This window comes from Rhipicephalus sanguineus, chromosome 5 (assembly GCF_013339695.2).
Source record: "Rhipicephalus sanguineus isolate Rsan-2018 chromosome 5, BIME_Rsan_1.4, whole genome shotgun sequence".
NCBI lineage: Eukaryota > Metazoa > Arthropoda > Arachnida > Ixodida > Ixodidae > Rhipicephalus > Rhipicephalus sanguineus.
In genome coordinates this window covers 106919662-106943116 of record NC_051180.1, presented here as the reverse complement: position 1 = coordinate 106943116, position 23455 = coordinate 106919662, and the positions used below count along the sequence as shown (strand labels likewise).

General features: G+C 42.9%; 1 protein-coding gene across 10 annotated transcripts in view; it reads right to left on the bottom strand.

Moving 5' to 3' along the window:
• Positions 1-23455, bottom strand: part of LOC119394093 (phosphatidylinositol 4-phosphate 5-kinase type-1 alpha) — a 96945-nt gene that overhangs the window by 26054 nt on the left and 47436 nt on the right. For 8 of the 10 annotated variants that reach the window (XR_005184053.2, XM_037661334.2, XM_037661340.2 and 5 more), the window contains exons 13-14: positions 11068-11130; positions 477-599 (exon numbers count right to left, since the gene is read on the bottom strand). Coding sequence is in view for 9 of the 10 variants with exons in the window: in XM_037661334.2 (XP_037517262.1) it covers positions 477-599; positions 11068-11130 (186 nt within the window). In the remaining variant the exon portion in view is untranslated. The remainder of the gene's footprint in view (positions 1-476; positions 600-11067; positions 11131-23455) is intronic. The other 2 variants (XM_049415621.1, XM_037661335.2) reach the window with 1 other exon arrangement.

The following is a 23455-nucleotide window of genomic DNA, read 5'->3' as shown; positions in this document are numbered from 1 at the left end:
GTTTGTTTCTTCGAGATCTCTAACTACGCAAGTGCTCCGTTTTTGTTTGCTAAGACCTTGCCTGACCAGAACGAACTACATCAAACACTTTGTATCGAGGAGTGCCTTTCCTTTTGCCAAAGCTACAGGGCAGTGTTTCTTAGTGGGCAGTGTTTCTCAATCTGTGTTCTCATTACACACATACAAAAAACACACACCAAAGTGTGGTTTTTGCACTTTCTGGGTCATACTTGGTTGAAAACATTAAGTTCCATTCCTGGCCCAACAGCTACTGCCCACTTGTCTGCAGCTTTGTGAAAGCTCGGCACCACGGTTCACAGCACAAACCAAACATCAACAGCACAGACTAACCGTCCACAACAGAATTATGTATTATTTGCATTAAATTCAGTTAGCGCTACAACAAATGAGTTAACTCTTGGGGTCACACTGCAAAAGGTGTCATCTATAAAAGCAACTTTGTTATTGACAAATACCTTGATCTTTGCCTGGCGATGTGTCCGCTTCCGTTTCCTCCTTGATGACATCCTGTTCGTTGGCTGAAACCTGACGTGTTCTCCCTGGAGCTCCTTTCCTTTTTGAAGGTGAGTGCTTCAGTGCTGTGCGAAAAATGTGAGAGAAGCATGCAGGCATGATAAGCAAAATCACGTGAATGAATAGGAGGCCTCCACGAGTAAAGAAGCGAAGAATCAAGTAAACGAAGCGAGAAAGGAAGCAAGAGAAAGAAGAAAAACTTGCGAATTGGTAAATATGGAAGTCCCAAGTGGAAGCAATAGGAAGAAAAGAAGCGCAGGCTTTCGTGCAGCCTTCTACACACTAGGAATGATGCTCCAGAAAGTTTCGAATATACCTCTGCCCAAGGAGAGAGGGCAAAAAAACTATGGAAAATGGAGCTCACAAGACACGGCCGTTATGTAACTTCTTGGTCCACCAGCATGTAAAAAGCAAAACGAGTCTTTTGAGACAAAAATCAGCTGCACACACTCTCACGCAAGTGGCAGCATAACTGCACAATTAACCATAAAAGACTACAGTAATTCACACAGCTTTCAGCAGTAGGTTTCCCAAAGTCCCCTTGCTACATGTGGTTAGTACAACAGACCTTCTGCATGCAACGCAAAGATAACTCTTCAAATGAAAGGCAGCATGCAGCAAACTCAATCCAAACACTTTTGTGCTGAGACTAGCTGGAATTAAAGCTACGATTTCTTATAACAACCGGCTCTAATAAGCAAAATTAGGCTAACCTTGAAAATATACTTATGCCTTTCGTCAATATTTGCCAGGATTCAGTGCGGCCTGTTTATTTTAGTGCTTTGTTTCAAACAAAGCTAGCTTTCTGCTTTGCACAGCCTTAAGGGGGCCCTGTGATGCAAACTATACATTATGTATTCGTTTCATATCCACTTATCATAAGGTCTGGCAAAGCTTCAGCGGTAGTGAAAACTACAGGGTATTTTAATATTTTGACTTGCTCCATTTTCAGCAGCACAGGTGAGACACATGTAGCACAACACATAAATCTTAGCTGCTCATTCTGCATGAAGTCATGACTTCCCACACAAACATATCCTTTAAGTTTTTTTTAAAGCTGCTAAATTGGTCTCGGATTTGCACTGCAAATTAAAAATGCTTAAAACCGACACCAAAGGTGCCTGGTCCAATGGTTTACACAAAGCAAGCTCTTCACTCCATATCATGTTGGGCTGGCCAACGATTCAGGCTCTTCCAGACGGGTTGCATGCAGCATACAGGATATGTAGCACTCAGCTTCATTGCGGCACCTTCTGTCGCAATTCCGTCATATGAAAGAAATTCATTACAATTTTTTTTTTTAATCTGCTAGTAAGCTGAGTACCAACAACTCGTACAAAGGAGACACAAATGCACAGAGCAGCATTCATGACATCATCTTGTGACAGTGATGTAGACTAAGACGCATAGAACCATAACTGCAAAACCACGCTCGAACTATCTGCTGTAGCTTCCCAAATGCATTGGCAGCAACAACAACAATAATATTCATCGTCATCATCAGCCTGTGTTATGTCCCCTGCAAGACGTCTCTCCCAATGATCCCCTGATTAAATTAAGTTCACAGGCATGAAATGGAATCAGCTCACTCATGATAGGGTAAGTTGTAGATGACTGGAAGAGGCCTAACAATGTCATATACAATTTTAATTTTTTCACTTTTGCCCCACTTTCTGAGCAACAACAGAACACGAATGTCCCTTGGGTATTGTCATCAAAGCATCACAAGAAGTCAGTCACAGCACTGTGATGACTTGTGTGCTGCACATGACGATTCTAAATATAGCAGTGACGTGTGCCAAAAAGGGGCGGCTATAAATTGTGGTGGGAAGGTCACAGTGGGGATAATTGAACTTGCTGCTATATAAATGAAAGGTGTGTTTGGTTAGATGTAATATGAATCTTCAGTTAACGAGTGGAAAGCAAAACAGTATGCCTCTTTTTCTTATGGGCTGCACCAATTTTCTTAATACCTTTTGCAGTCACCCTAGAACCAGAGCTATAAAGCCCATTGGGACGTTAAGATTAAATGATATCGCAAGGCCCCCTTTTAAACAAGTGCAATGAGACAGCATTTTTAGTTTTTGCCAAAACCTTTTTTGGAGACTGCTAAGTCAACAGACCTATCTCCACTAAGACACTCAGTCCTACTAAAGTCGCTGACGTCATGTAAAAAATGTAGACTCAAAAGCCCAATGCAGGCTAGTAATCAAAATCACTTTAGACCATGCTTCACTATATACTTGTTGATAAAGGCAAGGTTGCCATTTTATAATGAAATGAACAAGGATCACACTATGTATAAGTTAGCTAGTTAGGTGAAATACAAATTGCTCTCCAGTTAACTACTCAAAAGAGCATCTAGTCATGCAGTGTGGCACATGCATCATAATGCACATCTTGCAATCAAATGTCCAGCAAGCAAGCTACCTTCTTTATCACCCACAGAAAAAGCTTGCTTTTATGGCTTTCCATAACACTAAATACTACAACATATGCTCTTGACTTGCCAAACCACACCCTTGTCTTGAATATTAGGTTCACTTTCTTTCATTTCTGAAGCACACACTCATGCAATATATGTTCTAGTGCCTCTAGCCTAACCTCCAACGAGTCATATTGTCCATTTTTCCCCACATTAGCCTGCTCAAACAGTACATTTAACAAATACAGCTGAACCCTGACATATAGAATTATTGCTACATTGCTACATTGAACAGCTGTGAAGTCCTCTAGGAAATAGCACACATAAGTAGAGCACTGTGCTGTGTGTATATTAAGTCCTGTTCACCTCTACGTTCGATATACGCCTGTACACTGTGTTGTGCTACACCCCTACAAGTGCACTTCACCGCTTTGCTTGGATACGCTTCACCACACAGCAGCAGTATAAAGTGTTGAAGAAAACTAAGAGAGGATAGAAGTGCAGTGTGGCAGGCACCAGGTAATATCAATTGTTCAATGGGTACACTTCCGACCATTCACTCCCAACGTTTATGAAAAGTATCTGCGAGCCTGTCTACATGTTTGTCAAAGCGACAAGGGCACACAAAAGCAGTGGATCGCCTCATTCCATATCACCACTGGAGAAGGAGCCAGTAAGGCTCTAAAACGCTGAGGTATCAAATAAATTTGGGTTGGAGTTTTTCTTCTCTTTAATTCGGAGTATCATATCTAACTGACAACCTTCGTTATCGAAAAGAGGACAGCCACACAGCTTCGATAATGCAAAAGGCTTCCCTCTCTGATACCCATGTTCTACAAAAAGGTGTGAACAATAAATGAACTAGTAAACTTTTTACACGCATGGCGCAGCCTTCAGAGAAACGGGCTGGTGAATGCCACTATTTCATGACCTCCAGGCAGGCTGCTGGTCGCACAAATGTGTCAATACACAAGTTCAGTGGTAATAAGACCGTGATAACTTTCCACGCCATAACTGTGTAACATTTCACAATAAAAGTGCACCGAGACTTTGTGTTAGTATAATGTTTCACATAACATAAGAATACAACATAAAATTCATAAAGAAAAACTACCTTTAAGATTTTATGAACTACTCCTTGGTTGCAAATGCAAGCAGTGACGGAAGCATTTAGCCTTTGTAACATTACCTGTTACACATGAAATGAAGCACACAAAATGTATGCTTAAATGCACATGAAATACATAGATGTTACTGTAACATAGCAGCCACCCATACAGCTAAAACCGTGGGTTGGGAGAGTTGACAGTTACCAACGTAATATGCAAAAGTATTAAAATTGGGCACTGGATAATGCCCTATCAGAGTGCAGCCAAACAGGATTCATCATAATCTAAAAAAATATCTGTGCTGGGTGTGTCCAGATAAGATCGAACACGAGGTCCAGGTCGGCATTCCCGATTTTGAAGAAATTTACTGTAGGCCTAGGCATTAGACCTAGAACAATGATTTCGAAGTTAGTTTTGTGAAAGAAAAATTGTTCGCCTGAAAAATATATATATAAATTTTGGGTGCAAAAGCACTTTTCCGCCAATTTCGCGATTTCTGAATTTTGAGCACACCTAGGGAAAAAAACGGTGCACTTCTTGGTCAAAATACTTATTCCTCTCAAAGAACAAGTGAAGTACAATCTTATGAGTGTATTATTTCTCTTGCTTGTCGAAGCACTTCTGAAGAAAAAAATCACAAACATGGCAAATCGCACAAAATACCTGAATTGCAGGCATTTATTGCTGCAAACACGTTAAAGTGAGGACAATAAAAATCGGTACATATTAACTTTGATATTTGCGCTTTTTTTAAAAAATAATTTCCATGGTTTTATCGTGCTCTGTTTTACTCAGTAATTGGGCTGTAACGTAAGTGATTTGCCAAAAACAGCGAAGCTTGAAGATAGTTTTCTCAAAAAGGCCATTTTTAATTTTAAAAAATTGCTCTGATTGAAGTGAAGGATGTCATCTACCATTCTGCATTAAAAAACGTTGCATTATTTTGGTTGCTAACAAGTTATAATGCGTCAAATGTGACCAAGTCTACCTAGCGGCTGCGCCTTTCGTTATGTTCTGAAAATCGAATATAAGTTATTCAAAATAATTGCACGCGACATAATAACAAAGTGGCAGCCCCACACCAACAAATGCACAGCCAGGTGTCTTGGTTCAGCAAGCTTTGTCTTGCAATCAGCCACTTGTTTTCTAAATTGTAGTATTGTAAGAAAAACTATTTTGCGGGAAAATGTATGCGAAGTACAACTAAAAACATTGATACGCACATTTTATATAGAATTTGATAAACTTCAGAATATACTTTTGCATACAGCTGTAACTGCTCATTTGGTTGAATGAGTTGTGAGAATGCATGATGTCGTAAACGGTGTTAGGTTTTCAATGCCATTAGGCATGTTCATGTGGCATTGCACAAACTTCCTTAAATATATAGCACATAGCAGTTAATGTCACTTTTTAAACCTGGGTATCCTGAGTGGCAGATATACAACCCTGCCCAGCACTTTCTTAGCCCCATTTTAGACTGAAAGTGCCACGCTTGAACTAGCACACATCTGTTGCACATGTCAGTTTCTATTTTCTTTCAAAAGCTGCTTTGAAAGGCACCTGACTAACACAGCTATGCAGGCTCCTTCCTTACATTAATTAACTTGTTTCATGTAATGAGGCAAGTAGCCTAACTTATAATGAATAAACAGAACACTATGAAAGAGCCCCTGTGCATCCCTGTCAGGAAGCAAGTGCCGCATACTGCATGTCTGCACCTGGTAAAAGCATGAACTGAAAACGTTGAAGAGTTCTTTGTTCTGTACCAAATTATGCCAAAATACACTAGAATCTTCGTAATCGGGAATCACTTAAACAGAATTGCTCCTCAAATGTTCCTGAACACTGCTGCACACCTATGCATCTTTCTCAGTAAACGAAACTTCCGTTGAACGGAGCATATACTCCTGGTCCCTTCAGGTTGCATTTAAAATAGATTGTACTGTACACCAACAAGAGCTGAGCTCACAACTGGGGAGTAGAAATAGTGCAGATAACGTCAACTCACATGTGACAGGGAAGGTAATTAACACAGCAAAAGGTGAATGAAGACTGCAAGCCAGATGAGGCAGTGCCGATGAGAATAAACGATATGGAATAATAGCACTGCGGTGATGCCAAGTAAAAGGTAGTTCACCTTGCAACAAGTGGAAATAGAATTGAAAAAAGGTCTTCCCAGCTGTCCCATACCAGATATTCGTGCTGATGTGTGCCAGTGGTGCTGCCGTGTGAACCACTACTCGCTTCGAACCATTTCACTCACTGCACTAAAATCATTGCGCCTGATGATTGAGGCATGGCATATCGAGAATAGTGGTAGCACATGTGCGAGCCAACCGTCGATTAACTTGCATAAAGATGAAATCAAATGCCTTAACAGTTGTCTTTCACGTAGACCCCCATGCGTGCCGAATTGATACCAGGTTTGCCCATTGCATAAGCATGCGCAGATAAGTTTATGTGCCTTCTTTCTTTTATGCTGTTGTGCCTTTCTTCAGTTGTTAGTCGGAGTTTGTGGTGTCTTGACTTCTTTCTTGCGTCCATGTTTGCACACCCTGTCTCTTTAAAATGAATACTTACCAACTAGTAGCTCAGCTCTGTTATTCTAAACTAAAATCATTCTACAAGGTGAAAGGTAGAACTTGCATTTCGCTTTCCACGTTGCCTTGGTAGGGAACAAGAATAATTTGATGCTGTTTTACCAGATACACCAGATTTCCAGCCTTTATAAGCCGAATGAGCTAAGTGCAGTGGGTTGCCCCAAGCTTAATTACAGCATACTGCAGTTTTGATTCGTCGTTTTTCTTTCCATTTCTTTTAGGACCTGTTTTGCATTTAAATACTGCAAACTGCGCAAAATAACTGGCATCGCCAACAGGTGGCTTGCATCTACAGCTCGAGTTCTTCATTCATTGTGCGAGGATGGCACTGCAAACACACAACACACCATAATTTGTAACTGCTGGTGATAATGGGAGAGTTGCTTCAATGCCTTTCAGTGTATTGTACAAGTACCTTTTCCCACTTCTTAACTCTTTAAACAGTTGGTTTGGTTTGTGGGGTTTAGCGTTCCAAAGTGACTCAGGCTACGTGAGACGCCTCTGTAAACCTATAATGTTGAAGTGGAATGTAAGCAAGCTTGATTGTAACTTCGTCTCTCTTTCGAGCCTTTCAGTGCATCTTGACTGCGTTGTATAACTTCACAATAAGTTGCAACTAACACTCGTGAACTCTTGCACTCAAAATAATTTATGCGGACCTGTTAGAACTTAAACTGTACATCTCCGATAGCAAATAGGATTCTTTCTGCCCATTCCTTATTTCTAAAAGCCACGATAGTGACGGTCCAAGTGACATCTGACGTGCAGCTTTGTAGGATCTGTCGTGCAAGGCCCAAACTAAGAGCACGTGCCTGGGCCTCTGTGATCTTCATTGTGCAGCAATGTACTGCATTAGAGGTTTCAGAGGCAGCATAGCAAGTTTGGTACAGTAAAACCTCGGTAATTTGTACTCGGTTAATTGGGAATCCCGGATAATTTGTATTATTTGCGCGGTCCCAAATTTTTACATGTAAATTTAACCGGATAATTGGTGCGGCCAGTCTGCCACTTTCCGGTTTATTGGCACACTTGGCCGCGACTTCCGAGATATGCAAAGGGTGTTGTGAATCTCGGAGGCTGTAACTAAAACATACGCATTATTTTTTATGTACAGATCTCGAAGGCCATGCTTTTTTTTAGCGGAAATACGTCGTAGACGTCATGTTTGAGCAATTGCCAGACGGCGATGCGTGCGGTTGCGATCATGATCATCATCTTCTCAACAGCGATGTTAGCCACTCTAGCGAACATCTAGCAAAGTGAATGTTTTGTGGAGTCTTTGTGTCATTTGGATGTCAGCTGGCGAGCATTGTGCGATTCGGTGCGACTGCTCCGTTTGTCTCCTGTCTCCGCTTGAGTGTCTTCCCTGTGAATTGGTTGATTGAGGTGTGCTTGGAAGGAAGATGCCGAAGTACAAGAGCTTGTCCCTGCACGAAAAGGTGTGCTTAATTGAAGAGGCCAGCAAGTCGACGGCGTCGAAAACGGCTCTCGCCGAAAAGCACCACGGGCCTCTGTCAACGCTGTGCAACATCATCAAGAATAAGGAGAAAATTCACGATGCTTACAGCAAGACGCACTCGTCAAAGCGTACACGAGTACGCCCGCCTACGTACGCTGACGTTGAAGCAGCTCTGATCGACTGGCTGCAGAAAGCCAACGCAGCACACCTTCCTGTCAATGGGACCATATTGCGTGAGAAGGCCAACCAGCTGGCGCTGCAACTTGGACATTCTGAGAAATGCAGCAATGGGTAGTTTTGCCGATGGAAGGAGCACAACAACCTGACATTCGTGACTGTTTGTGGCGAGAGTGGCAGCGCGGATCAGTCTGTTGTCGACGGCTAGAAGCAGCACACCATGGCTCCACAACTCGCCAAGAACGAAGCAGCAGATGTTTACAACCTTGATGAAGCTGCTCTATTCTACAAAATGTTGCCTACGAAGACGTTCGCTTTGAAGGAGGCAGACATTAAGGGGCGGAAACAGAACAAAGATAGAATCACTGTTTTGTTTGGTGCAAGCATGTGCGGTGAGCACAAGCTGCCACTGCTTGTTATTGGGAAGACAGAAAAGCCTCGTTGTTTCAAAAATGCACGACTGCCATCCAAGGATGACCTGATCTATAAAAACAACAAGAAAGCTTGGATGACGGCTGCACTCTTTGAAGAATACGTGCGGCACCTTGACCGCAAGTTTGCGGCCGCAGGGCGCAGCGTTTTGTTCGTCGTCGATAATTGCCCAGCTCACGGCGACATTCAGAACCTGCAGGCAATCAGGCTGGTCTTTCTACCCCCGAACACGACGTCGCTATTGCAGCCGATGGACCAGGGCGTCATACACCATGCCAGGAAAATATATCGCTACAATCTGTTGAAGCGAATGCTCCTTTGCTATGACAACGGAAAGGAGTATAACATTGACCTCCTCGGTGGTATTTGCCTCATTGTTCACGCATGGAGGCAGGTGGAGGCCACCATTATTCGACGGTGTTTTGAGCACGCCGGGTTTGTGAAAGAAGAGGCAACCTCCGAGAGTGTGCTGTCACCGCTGTCACTTGCCCGTTTGATGAAGAAGAGGAGACTCTCTGCGCTCGATATGAGGCTTTGCACGCGGAGGACGAGGAGTGCACTCCAATCGGATTCTCCGAGTACGCAAATGTCGAGTGGACAGTGCAGACGTGTTGCGTCGACATCGACAACGAGATAGCTGCGAGATCGACCGATTCGGCCTCTAATGTTGACAGCGATGACGAGCCCTCCCGAGCACCCCCTTTGGCGGATGTCATCGATGCCTTGAGTGTTGTGCGCAGCTTCGTCGAGTGCAACGCCGGTGAGGCTGAGATACTGCGCCTCATTGACAGGCTGGAAAATATGACTTTCAGTGCTGGGAACTACCGAACGCATCAGTCACGCATGGAGGAATTTTTCTCCAAGTAGGCGGACTTGCCACAATAAAGGTGTGACTTCCGTATATCACGTTTTCTGGCTGATTTCATTGATTTCGCATTGTTTCGGATAATTGGGAATCCCGCTTAATTGGGATATTTTTCTCGGTCCCGAGGCCTTCGAATTAACGAGGTTTTACTGCACCTCTATTTGCGTGACATTTTACAAGGTGTGGAATCAAGTTCGTGTCAGGCAGCTTATGTCTCATGTGGTAGAGCAACATTCGGTTCTATACTGAGGTGAGATCCACTGCGTGTGGCTGATATCATGTTCATAGCGTTGCTTTCATCCTAAATAAAAGTAATGCAGCATAAAAAATGTTCTATGAAAAAAGCAGGATGGCAACCAATCCATGGTAACGAAACCTTTCTCTTTTTTTTTTTTCCAAAACCTTATGAGTAGCAATGTGATCAAGATCCCCTCTGCTTAAAATTTTAAGTTTGTACTAGTTTCCTCTATCTATGATAAGTTAAATGAGCGAAATGTAACTGCTGTGTCCCCCAAAGATAGAATGAATGCCTTCATGAAATGACGTACAGTACTGAGTAACGTAGAGTCCACGTTGCAAATGTTACGGCTGATGCCAAAGAATGAGCACTTTCCATTTAATACAGGAAGGTGATTATGCGTCTATTGCGTTAGTGTGTACAACCTGCAAATCTCAAGCACAAAACACCTTGACTACAGTTAAATGCTTAGAGCTAGCAGCATTGAACAATTATCTTCAATATCACATTGCAACAAAGTTACGCATTCACTATTATCACGTATACCAGATGCTACCAGAACACAAAACACTACACCACTGTCATTTTCCTAAATATTGAAACCATTCACTAAATTTCGTACAGCTGTCTTATGACATGCAGCCACTCCACTCCACACATAAGCCAGTATGGCAGCAGCTTACTAAAGCCATCTTTTTTAGCAACTAAACACATCAAACATCATCCATTGGGCAAATGGTAAAGTAAAGCCATTCTTTTGGCACATAACTGGCCAAGCACACACTGCAGAGCGCACACACAAAGAAAGAAGAACCCATTACCACTAGCAGAAACTCCACACTAAAAGTTGAGGCAAACTCATAGTGATAAGAGCAGCGCCAACACCAAGCAGGCAAGAGACAGCTACTGCGAAAGCATTGAAAAAATAACCCGCATGCCCCTGCATACAAGGCTCAAGCTGGGACACAAAGCTTGCATCCCGAGACAAAAAGAGGGAGAGAAGCCTAGCGGGCCTGATGTAAGCGAGTGGCTTTGACAAGAGAGACCAAGAGCGAAGTGCAAATTTCCAGTGCCAGAGCAAGACCTCGCTCGACTGTGATCGGCAAGGTAGCACTAACTAATCAGTACCTGTCACAGGCAAAGCCCCGGCAGCAAGCAAAGGCATAAGCGTAAGAGAAGGGAGCAGGGAAAAGGGGTGTAAGTAAAAAAATCTGGTGAAGCCTACCTAAGACACTAGAGACCAGGGCTCTAAATTTGCGATGAGGGCCCTTGATTTCAGGGAGATCCACTAGTTTCGAGGATTTCATGGGAAAAGAAATAGGAGGCAATGTTGAGGAGGGAGGAGGAAGAGGAAAAAAGCCAAGTGGGAGAACATGTGTGAGGCGGATGCAAGATGAGAAAGAGAGAGAGAAAGACATAGAGAGAGGGGAAAGAAAAAAAAAAAGGATTTCAATTTTAAGATGGTCGCAAAGCAGTGACAACAACAACAACGAGTATACAAACACTGTGACCACAGGTCACCACAGTGACAACACAGCATTTGCACATAAGGGCAACTAAAAAGCACACAATTCCCATGGCAGGTCTATTCGTCTGCTGCTATCAGAAGACAAACGGTGCAACTGCAAGGAAAAACTTCCAGCAAGAAGCTACAGAGTTCGTACGCAAGTTTTCTTTGAGTTGTATTTTTTTTAACACTTAATTTCACCAGATTGCCAACCTGCACCTTCTGTGTATTGCTTGCAGCCGACTCATTCCCTTTTTTTAAAAAATTATTTGCTTTGTTGCATCACACATTATTATAGCTTTAAGATCACTCAAGTAACTAATCAGTTCACATGCTTGCCACTTCCTCTAAAGGCACAAAAAAGAATGTGAAACAATGTCTGCCTTTTACATTACAAACTCAAAGTCGGTGGCATGTTTTTTAATGGCTGCGCTGGCAATTTATTACACCATTTAAACTACAAACTTGGCCATTGTAATTTTAAAGAGCGCCAAGTACTGTGAACAACAGGGACAAAAGTTTTACAGTACTATTTGCATCAATTTTTAAGTTTTGCTGTATTTACTAAAGGTCTTCTCTGTTGGCTTAATGCAATGGGTTAGTCAATTTGTGTGACAAAGGTATACACAGATGTTAGACACCTAACACTAAAAAGTACATGTATCTGTGCAAGTAAAAATAGATGCAGTAATTTTATATGTCTTGTGGTTCCTGCGCTGCTTATGAAGACACAATAGGTGCCAGTTATACAATTCCTTATTAGCATATTTACACTTATGAAAGTCTGAAAGCATGAAAACCTTTTCAAAAGGGTGTATGATATTCACAAAGACAGAACAGTAAATTAAATATTCTTATTTATTTGAATCAGCCTGCAAATTGAAATAATTTACCAATCATGACTACAAATCACCAACTATTTTGCAACAAATTAAGGAGCTGTTGGAAAACGATTAAAAATTTATGTAATTTGTACTTGTATTTGATTATTTATCAATCACATCCCTAAAATAGCTATCTGCGTATTACTGAATGAAACGAACTAGTTATAAAATTAAAGTTACACAACAAGTATGCCACCATGCACTACCATGGCAAATCATATTTATGCCAATGTTGGCTAATAATAATGGCAATGTACCTGCTGGGCAAGAAGGTGATTTTCACCAGTACTTTCCAGGAACACATGCCAGCTGTCTAGTACAGCGACATGTGGATATAAAAACTGGGCTTCATAAACTATTTGTGTATGGTTAGCTGCACAGATACACGTATACCTTCATTCAGATTGTGAGGTTGCGAGGAAACATTAATTATGACATCGAAATTTCAGTAAGAAAACAATAACACATATAATTAACTGCTGCACCTGTGCTCCTTCATTATGCAAGAAAATGGACAAGCTATCATTGTAGAAGGGTACGCATTTGGGCTGGTTGGTTCATGATTACGGGTGAGAAACAGCGCTAAAAAGACGGGACAAGAAAGGACACGAGACGACGGCGCTGACTAACAACCAAATGTGCTTTATTCCTTCAGTCAGCATAAATATACTTCACCACTAACGTAATGAAAAAACAGAAAACTCAGCCTGCGCAGAGGCAGTAAGGCGATCAACGAGACAAGAATTCTATCTCCTTCGGAAGGAGGGAAATCGAGGGGAAGCTTACACATGCCTCGCCGCTATTGTAGATGTGATAAGCTTCTGAAATGAGGCGCGCGCGCTCGTCATGGTATTTTGACAAGAAAGTGGCATCGTTAAAAGATGGATGGCAACCGCAACTGTTACAGTGAAGAGATAACTGACTATCTGTAGCTTGTTTTTGTACCTTGTTCAAATGCTCGCGCATGCGGTCATTAGCGCACCGCCCCGTTTGCCCGACATAGTAACGCCCGCAAGAAAGTGGAATCTTGTATACAACTTCTTGACAACATTCAACAAACTTCTGCCTGTGCTTCTTAGTGCATCTTCTTTTCTTCTCTTCTTCTCGGTTGACTTGCTGGCACAGGCTACCAAGCTTATTTTGGGCAGAAAACAACAGCCTAACGCCTGCCCTGCTGACAACTTTCTTGAGATTGTGCGCGACTTTGTGCACGTACGGAATAACCGCAACAGTTTGCTTCGAGTTTTTCTCGGATTGCACAGCAGCTGAGCGCTTGTTTTTAAAGCCTGCTACGAGGCTTTCGGCAATGTTAGTCAAAAGCGTTGCTGGAAAACCTGCGAGCTTCAGGCGTGCTACTTGTGAAAGAAAACTTGCTTCAACTTGGTGGTCACAGGACCTGTCTAGCGCCGCCTTCATGCAAGCTCTTGCAATTCCGCGTTTAACAATCTTCGAGTGCGCAGATGAAAAAGGGAGAAGGCTCTTTTGAGATCTGGGCGCATAACTCCAACATAAATGGCTATTTGAGAACGAGAGTTCCAAGTCTAAGAAGCGCAGTTTGCTGTCTGAGGGATGCTCAGTGGTAAGTTCAAAAGAACTTAATTCCGTGAGGAACACGTCAAAAATTGTAGCAGCAGCAGGCTGCGCGTCAGAAGGGTTAGTGCTGTAAAAGATTAAAAAGTCATCCACGTATCGCATCACCTTAACCGTGCTCGTCTTACTTAGCTTGCTCTCAAGATTGCGGTCATAGCTAGCTAATAAAATGTCACTAAGAACAGGGGCGATGCAAGAGCCTATGCACACACCTTTCCGCTGTATAAAAAGCTTATCTTCCAAGCAGACAAAGGTGGATCGCATATAAAACTTTAAAAACTCTAAAAACCTGTCCACAGTGATTCCACTTGCGTTTTGAAACCTAAGAGCCCCATATTTGTCAATACAGTTGCTAACTTCTGTACACACATCTTCCTGAGGCAACGAATAATATAAGTCCTTGATATCCACGGAAAAGGCACGCACGCCCACTGGACACTCATCCCGGAGAAAGGCCGAAACAGTACCTGGCGTCCTTATGAGGTAGGGGTCGTCGACATCAAGGAGGCACAAAAACTTTTGCAGAAACACTCCCACTTCTCGTTGCCAGGTTCCGCGCTCAGAAACAATGGCCCGGAACGGGCACTGTTCCTTGTGGGTCTTGGCGCTGAAGAAAGCCGAAAGGCTGGTCTCTTTGCAGGCCTTTACGGAGGATGCCAGTTTTGCAAGCCCGGCTTTTTCGCATAGTTGAATGGCCTTTGTTTTTACCTTCGCAGGAACCACTCCTTTTACTTCGTTGAAGTTACCAAGAATGGCCGCGTCTGCTTTTTCTTTGTAGAGACCTCGAGGCAACACGACGAATCCTCCTTCTTTGTCGGAGAGGAGCAGTTTCAGCCCCGCTTCTCGAAGAACGGTAACCGCTGTGCGAAGCCTACCTCTGTTGCCTTTTTTAACCTGCTGAGGCAGGCAGTCAACGCCTTCTCTGATACACCTGTCAGCTTCGTCCGTTTTTGCTTTGCCAGCAGCTGTTCTCACCAGGCTGAGCAGCTCTGTCTTATCCAGATCAGGGTGCTCACAAAATTTCGGCCCAAGCTTCAGAAGATCAGCCACGTTCTTCGGGATCGAGGCATCTCCGAGCACCTTGACCTCTTGACCTTGCCCTGGACTACGATGCTTGTTCCTAGGCAGCTGGACTATTACGTTGCCCCATAGGAAGTCGGCAGTCTGAGACGCCAGTCGCAGGTCTTGAAGAAACTTCTTCTGGGCACTGGGGAAAGGCAGTTCGTTGCGGTTCACAACCTGCAGGCAGTCAGTGTAGAAGCGTACTTGTCGGCATGCTTCTGACCTCAAAATTCGGCACACTCTTTTCACGTGGCCTTCTGAAGGCTTCAATGCCCCAAAAAGAAGGGCGACTTCCGGCGGCAGGTAGGAATGCTTGAGGGAGTAGGCGTAGAGACGAGCTCTACAAGTCGCAGTGGCGAGAAGATTGATGCAGACGACTGAAGAATGTAAACACGAGAATGGCGCGAACGATGAAAAAGAGCCCGATGTAGTAGAAATGAACTGTAGAAGGGTACGCATTTGGGCTGGTTGGTTCATGATTACGGGTGAGAAACAGCGCTAAAAAGACGGGACAAGAAAGGACACGAGACGACGGCGCTGACTAACAACCAAATGTGCTTTATTCCTTCAGTCAGCATAAATATACTTCACCACTAACGTAATGAAAAAACAGAAAACTCAGCCTGCGCAGAGGCAGTAAGGCGATCAACGAGACAAGAATTCTATCTCCTTCGGAAGGAGGGAAATCGAGGGGAAGCTTACACATGCCTCGCCGCTATTGTAGATGTGATAAGCTTCTGAAATGAGGCGCGCGCGCTCGTCATGGTATTTTGACAAGAAATACCATGCCGGGCTTGCAAAACTGGCATCCTCCGTAAAGGCCTGCAAAGAGACCAGCCTTTCGGCTTTCTTCAGCGCCAAGACCCACAAGGAACAGTGCCCGTTCCGGGCCATTGTTTCTGAGCGCGGAACCTGGCAACGAGAAGTGGGAGTGTTTCTGCAAAAGTTTTTGTGCCTCCTTGATGTCGACGACCCCTACCTCATAAGGACGCCAGGTACTGTTTCGGCCTTTCTCCGGGATGAGTGTCCAGTGGGCGTGCGTGCCTTTTCCGTGGATATCAAGGACTTATATTATTCGTTGCCTCAGGAAGATGTGTGTACAGAAGTTAGCAACTGTATTGACAAATATGGGGCTCTTAGGTTTCAAAACGCAAGTGGAATCACTGTGGACAGGTTTTTAGAGTTTTTAAAGTTTTATATGCGATCCACCTTTGTCTGCTTGGAAGATAAGCTTTTTATACAGCGGAAAGGTGTGTGCATAGGCTCTTGCATCGCCCCTGTTCTTAGTGACATTTTATTAGCTAGCTATGACCGCAATCTTGAGAGCAAGCTAAGTAAGACGAGCACGGTTAAGGTGATGCGATACGTGGATGACTTTTTAATCTTTTACAGCACTAACCCTTCTGACGCGCAGCCTGCTGCTGCTACAATTTTTGACGTGTTCCTCACGGAATTAAGTTCTTTTGAACTTACCACTGAGCATCCCTCAGACAGCAAACTGCGCTTCTTAGACTTGGAACTCTCGTTCTCAAATAGCCATTTATGTTGGAGTTATGCGCCCAGATCTCAAAAGAGCCTTCTCCCTTTTTCATCTGCGCACTCGAAGATTGTTAAACGCGGAATTGCAAGAGCTTGCATGAAGGCGGCGCTAGACAGGTCCTGTGACCACCAAGTTGAAGCAAGTTTTCTTTCACAAGTAGCACGCCTGAAGCTCGCAGGTTTTCCAGCAACGCTTTTGACTAACATTGCCGAAAGCCTCGTAGCAGGCTTTAAAAACAAGCGCTCAGCTGCTGTGCAATCCGAGAAAAACTCGAAGCAAACTGTTGCGGTTATTCCGTACGTGCACAAAGTCGCGCACAATCTCAAGAAAGTTGTCAGCAGGGCAGGCGTTAGGCTGTTGTTTTCTGCCCAAAATAAGCTTGGTAGCCTGTGCCAGCAAGTCAACCGAGAAGAAGAGAAGAAAAGAAGATGCACTAAGAAGCACAGGCAGAAGTTTGTTGAATGTTGTCAAGAAGTTGTATACAAGATTCCACTTTCTTGCGGGCGTTACTATGTCGGGCAAACGGGGCGGTGCGCTAATGACCGCATGCGCGAGCATTTGAACAAGGTACAAAAACAAGCTACAGATAGTCAGTTATCTCTTCACTGTAACAGTTGCGGTTGCCATCCATCTTTTAACGATGCCACTTTCTTGTCAAAATACCATGACGAGCGCGCGCGCCTCATTTCAGAAGCTTATCACATCTACAATAGCGGCGAGGCATGTGTAAGCTTCCCCTCGATTTCCCTCCTTCCGAAGGAGATAGAATTCTTGTCTCGTTGATCGCCTTACTGCCTCTGCGCAGGCTGAGTTTTCTGTTTTTTCATTACGTTAGTGGTGAAGTATATTTATGCTGACTGAAGGAATAAAGCACATTTGGTTGTTAGTCAGCGCCGTCGTCTCGTGTCCTTCCTTGTCCCGTCTTTTTAGCGCTGTTTCTCACCCGTAAGCTATCATTAACAGCAGCAGAGTGATGTATAATGAACAAACTGACACATAAACATAAGATGTAAAGCTCCCAGCTTCTGCTCCTATACATATAAGTTCATTTAATTAAAGCTTTACAAATTCTTTAAATGTACTTCTAAGTGTTAATTCAGTGTACCTTAATGTGAAAATTCTGTGATGAGAGTAAAAAGACACTGAGTTGGTTTAGCCGACTAAAGTTTAAAAAATCTTAGTGCCGTTCAGGTCTGTTCAACATGAACCCCTGTAGCAATGGCAACCTCTAACTCATGTGCGTAAAGATAAAATGTTATAATGTGTATCTGTCATGTATTCATGCGCATCGTAAAGGATGCTCATGAATGATGATTTGCTGCAGTGGTGGGTGCATAAAGATTTGTGGTATGATTAGTGCATGGAAACTTAAAATCTCATTGTTTATTAACCAGAAGAACCTTTGGTAGTACATGGATTCCCTGAGACAGCATGAGGCAACTTCTTTTATTGCTATTTGCTGCTAAAATGTTTTAAAGACCAACTCCAGCAATTTTTCAAGGTCAATAGATCTCAACGAGATTTGCAGGGCCCGTTCCTCTGCAAAACAACAGGCTTGAGGGATGCACACATTCTTTACACATGAATTTTACTGATTACCTCAAGCAGTCAACTTTGCTTCCACATTTTGTATGAAGGCACTTGCCAAGAACGCTGGGAATAAATAGCAGACGACAGCACAGATATCCCACAGCATAAGTGCGATGTTTGTGAGCTAATGTTTTGGTGCTACATGATGCTGCCGCTAGAGTTTAATTCTTTGTGGATGTGATGGGCACTAACTGATGTTGCATTGTTGGCTGCATGTACAGGGTCGACCACACACAAGGTGCCCACCTCATTAGTATTCGAGCCTGTAAAACTAGAAGGTTTATTTAGGGTCTCTGCATGGTGTGTAGAAGCACACCATGGTACACAGCTTCCGTGACGTCCATGACCTTACAGCTTCCATGAGGTCTTGCATGCTAAGGAGGTGTTCGCCTAAGATGTGGACGACCCTATACATCAGCCATGGTAAGGCCTAGCCCAGCCACAAAGTTCTCGCATCTGATAACAATGAATGTTACCTGAACCTTAAGCCGAATAAAACAGCTTTTATAGCATAACGTTTTTCATTTGCCCGTTCTTTCTTTTGTACGATGCGATCCCAAAATTTGAAAAGCAGCCATACGATGCACTGTCAACATCGATATGTTGCCATCCTCTAGGGCTGCAAGTCACGTTGACAAGGCCCCTTCCTAAATTAAAGGCGACTATGTATTCAGGTGGAAGCATTTGCATGTGTTGTTATGCTGACTCGTTATATAACTTCTGAGGTGCGCCAATTTGCCTCTCATTCTAAGCCGGCAACAAGTGGTGGCCCCTTCGACAGAGCACCATAAACAACTGCCTCATACAGATACCAACACAGGACTGACATGCCTGGCAATCACATTTCTGTGAGAGAACTATGCGGTCTAGAAATGAGTGATCATGTGTGCAAGGCTGTAATTTATGCCTGGTTTATCAAACACAAACTGTGGGCACTAAAGAAGTACAAAGAATGATCAATAAGCAGACATGACAACACATACTAGTATATACAGTCATCATCTCACTGTTTTCAATGCCTGGTTGCTCACACCACTGTGACTAAGAGATGCAACGGAGCTCACATGTGCAAAATTGCTTGTTTAGGTACTTTCTGACATCACTCGATTTCAATTAAGCATGACTAGTGTTGCATTTAACTTCCAAATTAGCATTTTCTTGGCATTTCTACAATCGCACATGTCATGGGAATGTCTCAGGAACATGGAATTGCAACTGCCATGACATGGTAAAAAAAAATCGCAGGAGTTGATCTTTAAGGAGAGTATTGAGCTTCATCCACTAAACTGTTTCACACTACTGCATAATATTTAATGAATAAACAAATCATGACACTTCAGAATGTACCTGTTATGAAACCTAAGTGATCATAATTCCCACCATACTACATTTTATATTCCTAGGAATCATTTCTATATGTGACCCAGAAGCTAGAAATCAAAGGCTGAAAGAGGTTAAGTGAATCCATGCACTGCCAAGTACCTGCTGCTTGTGTACAAGCAGCCGGTCTGCTGATAAACGACAGCAGCGAGTGGTTTTTGTCCATATTCCTGCATAACTGCACTTAGGCACACTCAAGTGGTGGTCATGTTAGCAAATGCCCAGAAGGCAAAGAATTGCTAGCAAAGCTAGGACCACTCAACGAAGAAAAACCCATTAGTTAACAGCGACGAGGTAGTAACTACTTAAATCTTAAAATTCAACATGCTAAAAGTCACTTTTTTTTCAGGAAAAGAAAAAGGAATGACTAAAGCCCATAAAAATTGTTATTCGTTCAGTTTGTGTCCGAGTATTATAACCAAGTGATCAGGTCTTCGCGGCAAAATCTGATATTGCTGAGACGTTTAAAAAGCAAAGACTACACTTTGTGGTTAGAACAATTTGCACTGAGGAAGTTCAAAACTACTAGATTTGCCTTTTAATATGCTGCTGTATTAAGGGGGGAAGACGGTTTTTAAAAATCATCAAGATTCCCTTTACCAAATTTAATGAAACTGCACAGTCCTGTTTAGTTTTCTTTGCTGATTCCAAATATGCAATTATTCTTCAAATATGTCAATTAGTTTCAAAGTTAATTAAAATTAATTAGCATTGTTTCCAGGAACAATGAAGCAAGAACTACTTATCGATATCTTGCTTTAGGCACATAGCCGGATACTAGGAAACATAAGCTTCACAGGGGTAGGAATACTTTTTTGATGTGCAAACTATTAAGAATTATACAGCATATCAAAGCTTTCTGTTCAACTAGGTTGGCGATGCGGGCTTGTTGGTTCATCGTACTTGAGAAAGAGGTAGCGCCCTTAATTTTTAATAGTTTGCACATCAAAAAAAGTATTCCTACCCCTGTGAAGCTTATGTTTCCTAGTATCCGGCTATGTGCCTAAAGCAAGATATCGATAAGTAGTTCTTGCTTCATTGTTCCTGGAAACAATGCTAATTAATTTTAATTAACTTTGAAACTAATTGACATATTTGAAGAATAATTGCATATTTGGAATCAGCAAAGAAAACTAAACAGGACTGTGCAGTTTCATTAAATTTGGTAAAGGGAATCTTGATGATTTTTAAAAACCCTCTTCCCCCCTTAACAATAATAGGAAAAAAAATGAGAAGAATCTAGTTACGTAGAACTGCATGAGATCTGGTTAATTAAAAAATAACGACATGTTTGTTCTGGCTGCATCTCATCATTTAAAAAGCTATCACTTTTAATGTTAAGAGGGAGATGCGGACTTAAGTGAGAAGCCTTGGGTTGCTAAACACTTTAGCAAACAGAAGCAAAGCCATTAGAGGCCACGAGGGCAGTCAAGTTGTCCAAGCCAAAAGAAAAAGAAAAATAAGGTACACTGTTACCACGAGGTAAAAAAAATTGCCAATGCTTTTTACCAAATCACCAAAATCACCACCATGGCCACCGCATGCGAGTGCATGGTGCAATTAAAAAGCACAGGGTGCAACAAGATTTTTGGCATTTTCCCACACCACTCAAAAGGAGGAGGGGGCAGCACACACACACCACACGTCCACAGTGGGCACGACGACGGAGGAAAAAGGCAAACATCTCGGGAGGACAAAAACCGTGGCAGGAGGGAGGGGAAAAAAAAAACAGGTACAAAAGAAAAAGGTGGTAGTGTGTGGCTGTCTAGCAAGTAATATAGTAGTAGATAAATATCTGCATCTTTGCTTCTGGCCCACTCTTGTTGCGTGCAGTCAAAGTTATGCTCGGTTGCTCCGGAGAAAAAACACGGTAACAAGGACGACCATGCTCAGCGGTGAACACTAAAGGACGCTGTTCACGCAATTGATACCAATGGAACACAACCCTTAAGAAATAGCAAATACGTTAATAATAAAAAAAAAAAAAAAACCACGATCAATTTCAACGTGCAAGAATGTGGAGTGGATGAAGCTGGTCTTGTTAATGTAGAGGATGCTGGAGACGACGTCTAGGCCTTATGCGAATGAGAAGCTGGCACTGTTAGACCAAGCAGCACTCCCCAAAGTGCATAGCAGTTAGTATGTGCATCAGTTAAAAGAAAACAAAGAGTTAAAGGGTAACGGCAGATTTGAAACACAACGAAGCATAAACTACGTTTACGGTGTTCCTACTTTGAGTAATAGAACTTGCAAGTGAATATTACTAACGAAGTGATGTCCTAAAGTGCATTTTTTCCTTACAATGGTTTCATTCAATGCTAGTTGCTGCCTACAGTAGTGTTACGAACACTATAAGTGTGAAACACGTTAAAAAAGCCGTGCGACCCAATCTGCCTAGTCATAGCAACAGCCTATTTGCAACAAGCCTTTGTAAGTAGATTGCAACAGGTTATACCTGTGTCCTGTGAGAGATTATAGTTTTGCTCGGATGTTTGAGGCGTGCCACAGCATACAGGAAAAGCTATGTCAAGCATAAACCCTTGACTATGGTACACATCAATGTTATACCTTTTTATAGCTACTGTGTCTTGTCATGTCAAATTTTACTAGTGAAAACAACTTCAGTCTTGATGCCAAGCAGAGCATACTAGTTTAAAGAGGCACTAAACGCAAATAACACCTTAGGTTCCAGTGATGAATCTGTGCTCGGAGCATGTAAAACGTCAGTACTATTGACAATATACTACTTTCATAATAAAGATATTAAGGTAAATATAAGGCACAAGCTGTGACTCCAGTGGAACATTCGAATACTTATCTAATGACGTACATTTCTGGTATATCTCTGTCACTTGTACGCAACCACTTATAATAAAAGGATCCTCGCAGTGCATTATATGAGGGAATGAAATCTGATGTGCTTTTCTATAGGTGGTGCCCAAGCTCACATCCCAACAACAGTTTCTTCACTTCCTCTCACAACAGCTACAAATCTCAAAATCTATGCCTCTGGGAGCACTGCGGTTGACAGTGGAATCAGAAACATGACATGACTTCCATGTTTAAGAAACCACATCCCTTGCAAATAGGGAGATGGTTGAGAAGTCAGTTTTGCAAAGCCTCTACACTGCCTGTGAACTTGCACACCAGCGGATTTATCACATAGTGCCACGTACAGTAGAACCCCGCTGATACGTTTTTGAAGGGACCGTAGGAAATAAACGTAAGAGACGGGAAACGTAAGAGACGAAAAACAGGAAAAACGGCAAAATATTTAGTGGTACAGAATTTTATTTCAATTCTTACGAGCAGCACGAAAATTGGCGCGCTCAGCCGCGATCTGGTCGATGGATAGAAACGCGGAGCTAAGGACGGCCTCATCCACAGAAATGTAATCAACGTATGTGATTTTTTTAACACCAACAGCTGTAGGCATGAAAGAACTAAGCACACGCAATCACGACCGGCGTGGCGAGTCCGACCGCGAACCGCACGCACGACCATGCGAGCTCCAACCAGCTCGAACTCCTGATGATGAGTCTACGCCAACGCGATGGCAGAAGTGAATGCCAATCTCGAAGGCCTTGCTTTCGCAAGCAATTACGTCATACACGCCATGTTTGTGCAATGCAAATCTCAAAGGCTATGCTTTTGTCAATAGTAAATGCCAATCTCGAAGGCCTTGCTTTCGCGAACAGTTACGTCATAGACGCCATCTTTGCAATTTGAATCTCGAAGGCCATGCTTTTGTTTGCATCAATTGAAAGATTCTGTTGCTTGCGCCTCTCATGTGGCTAATATTACGGTCAAACGAGGCCAAGCTGCGTGAAAATGCACCATGGCCGCTCTCTTTGGTAGTCACTCGGTCGGCTCCGATCGCACTTCGCGACGTATCATACGGGAACGGTCCGACAGTTACGACGTAACAGCGGGGTTCCCAATACATTGTATCCTATGGGAGCTATGCCGGGACCGGCGGAAAACGACGTAACAGCCGGGAAAACGCAGCAGTGAGGAACGTAACAGCGGGGTTCTACTGTATTACGTATATTTGTTACGT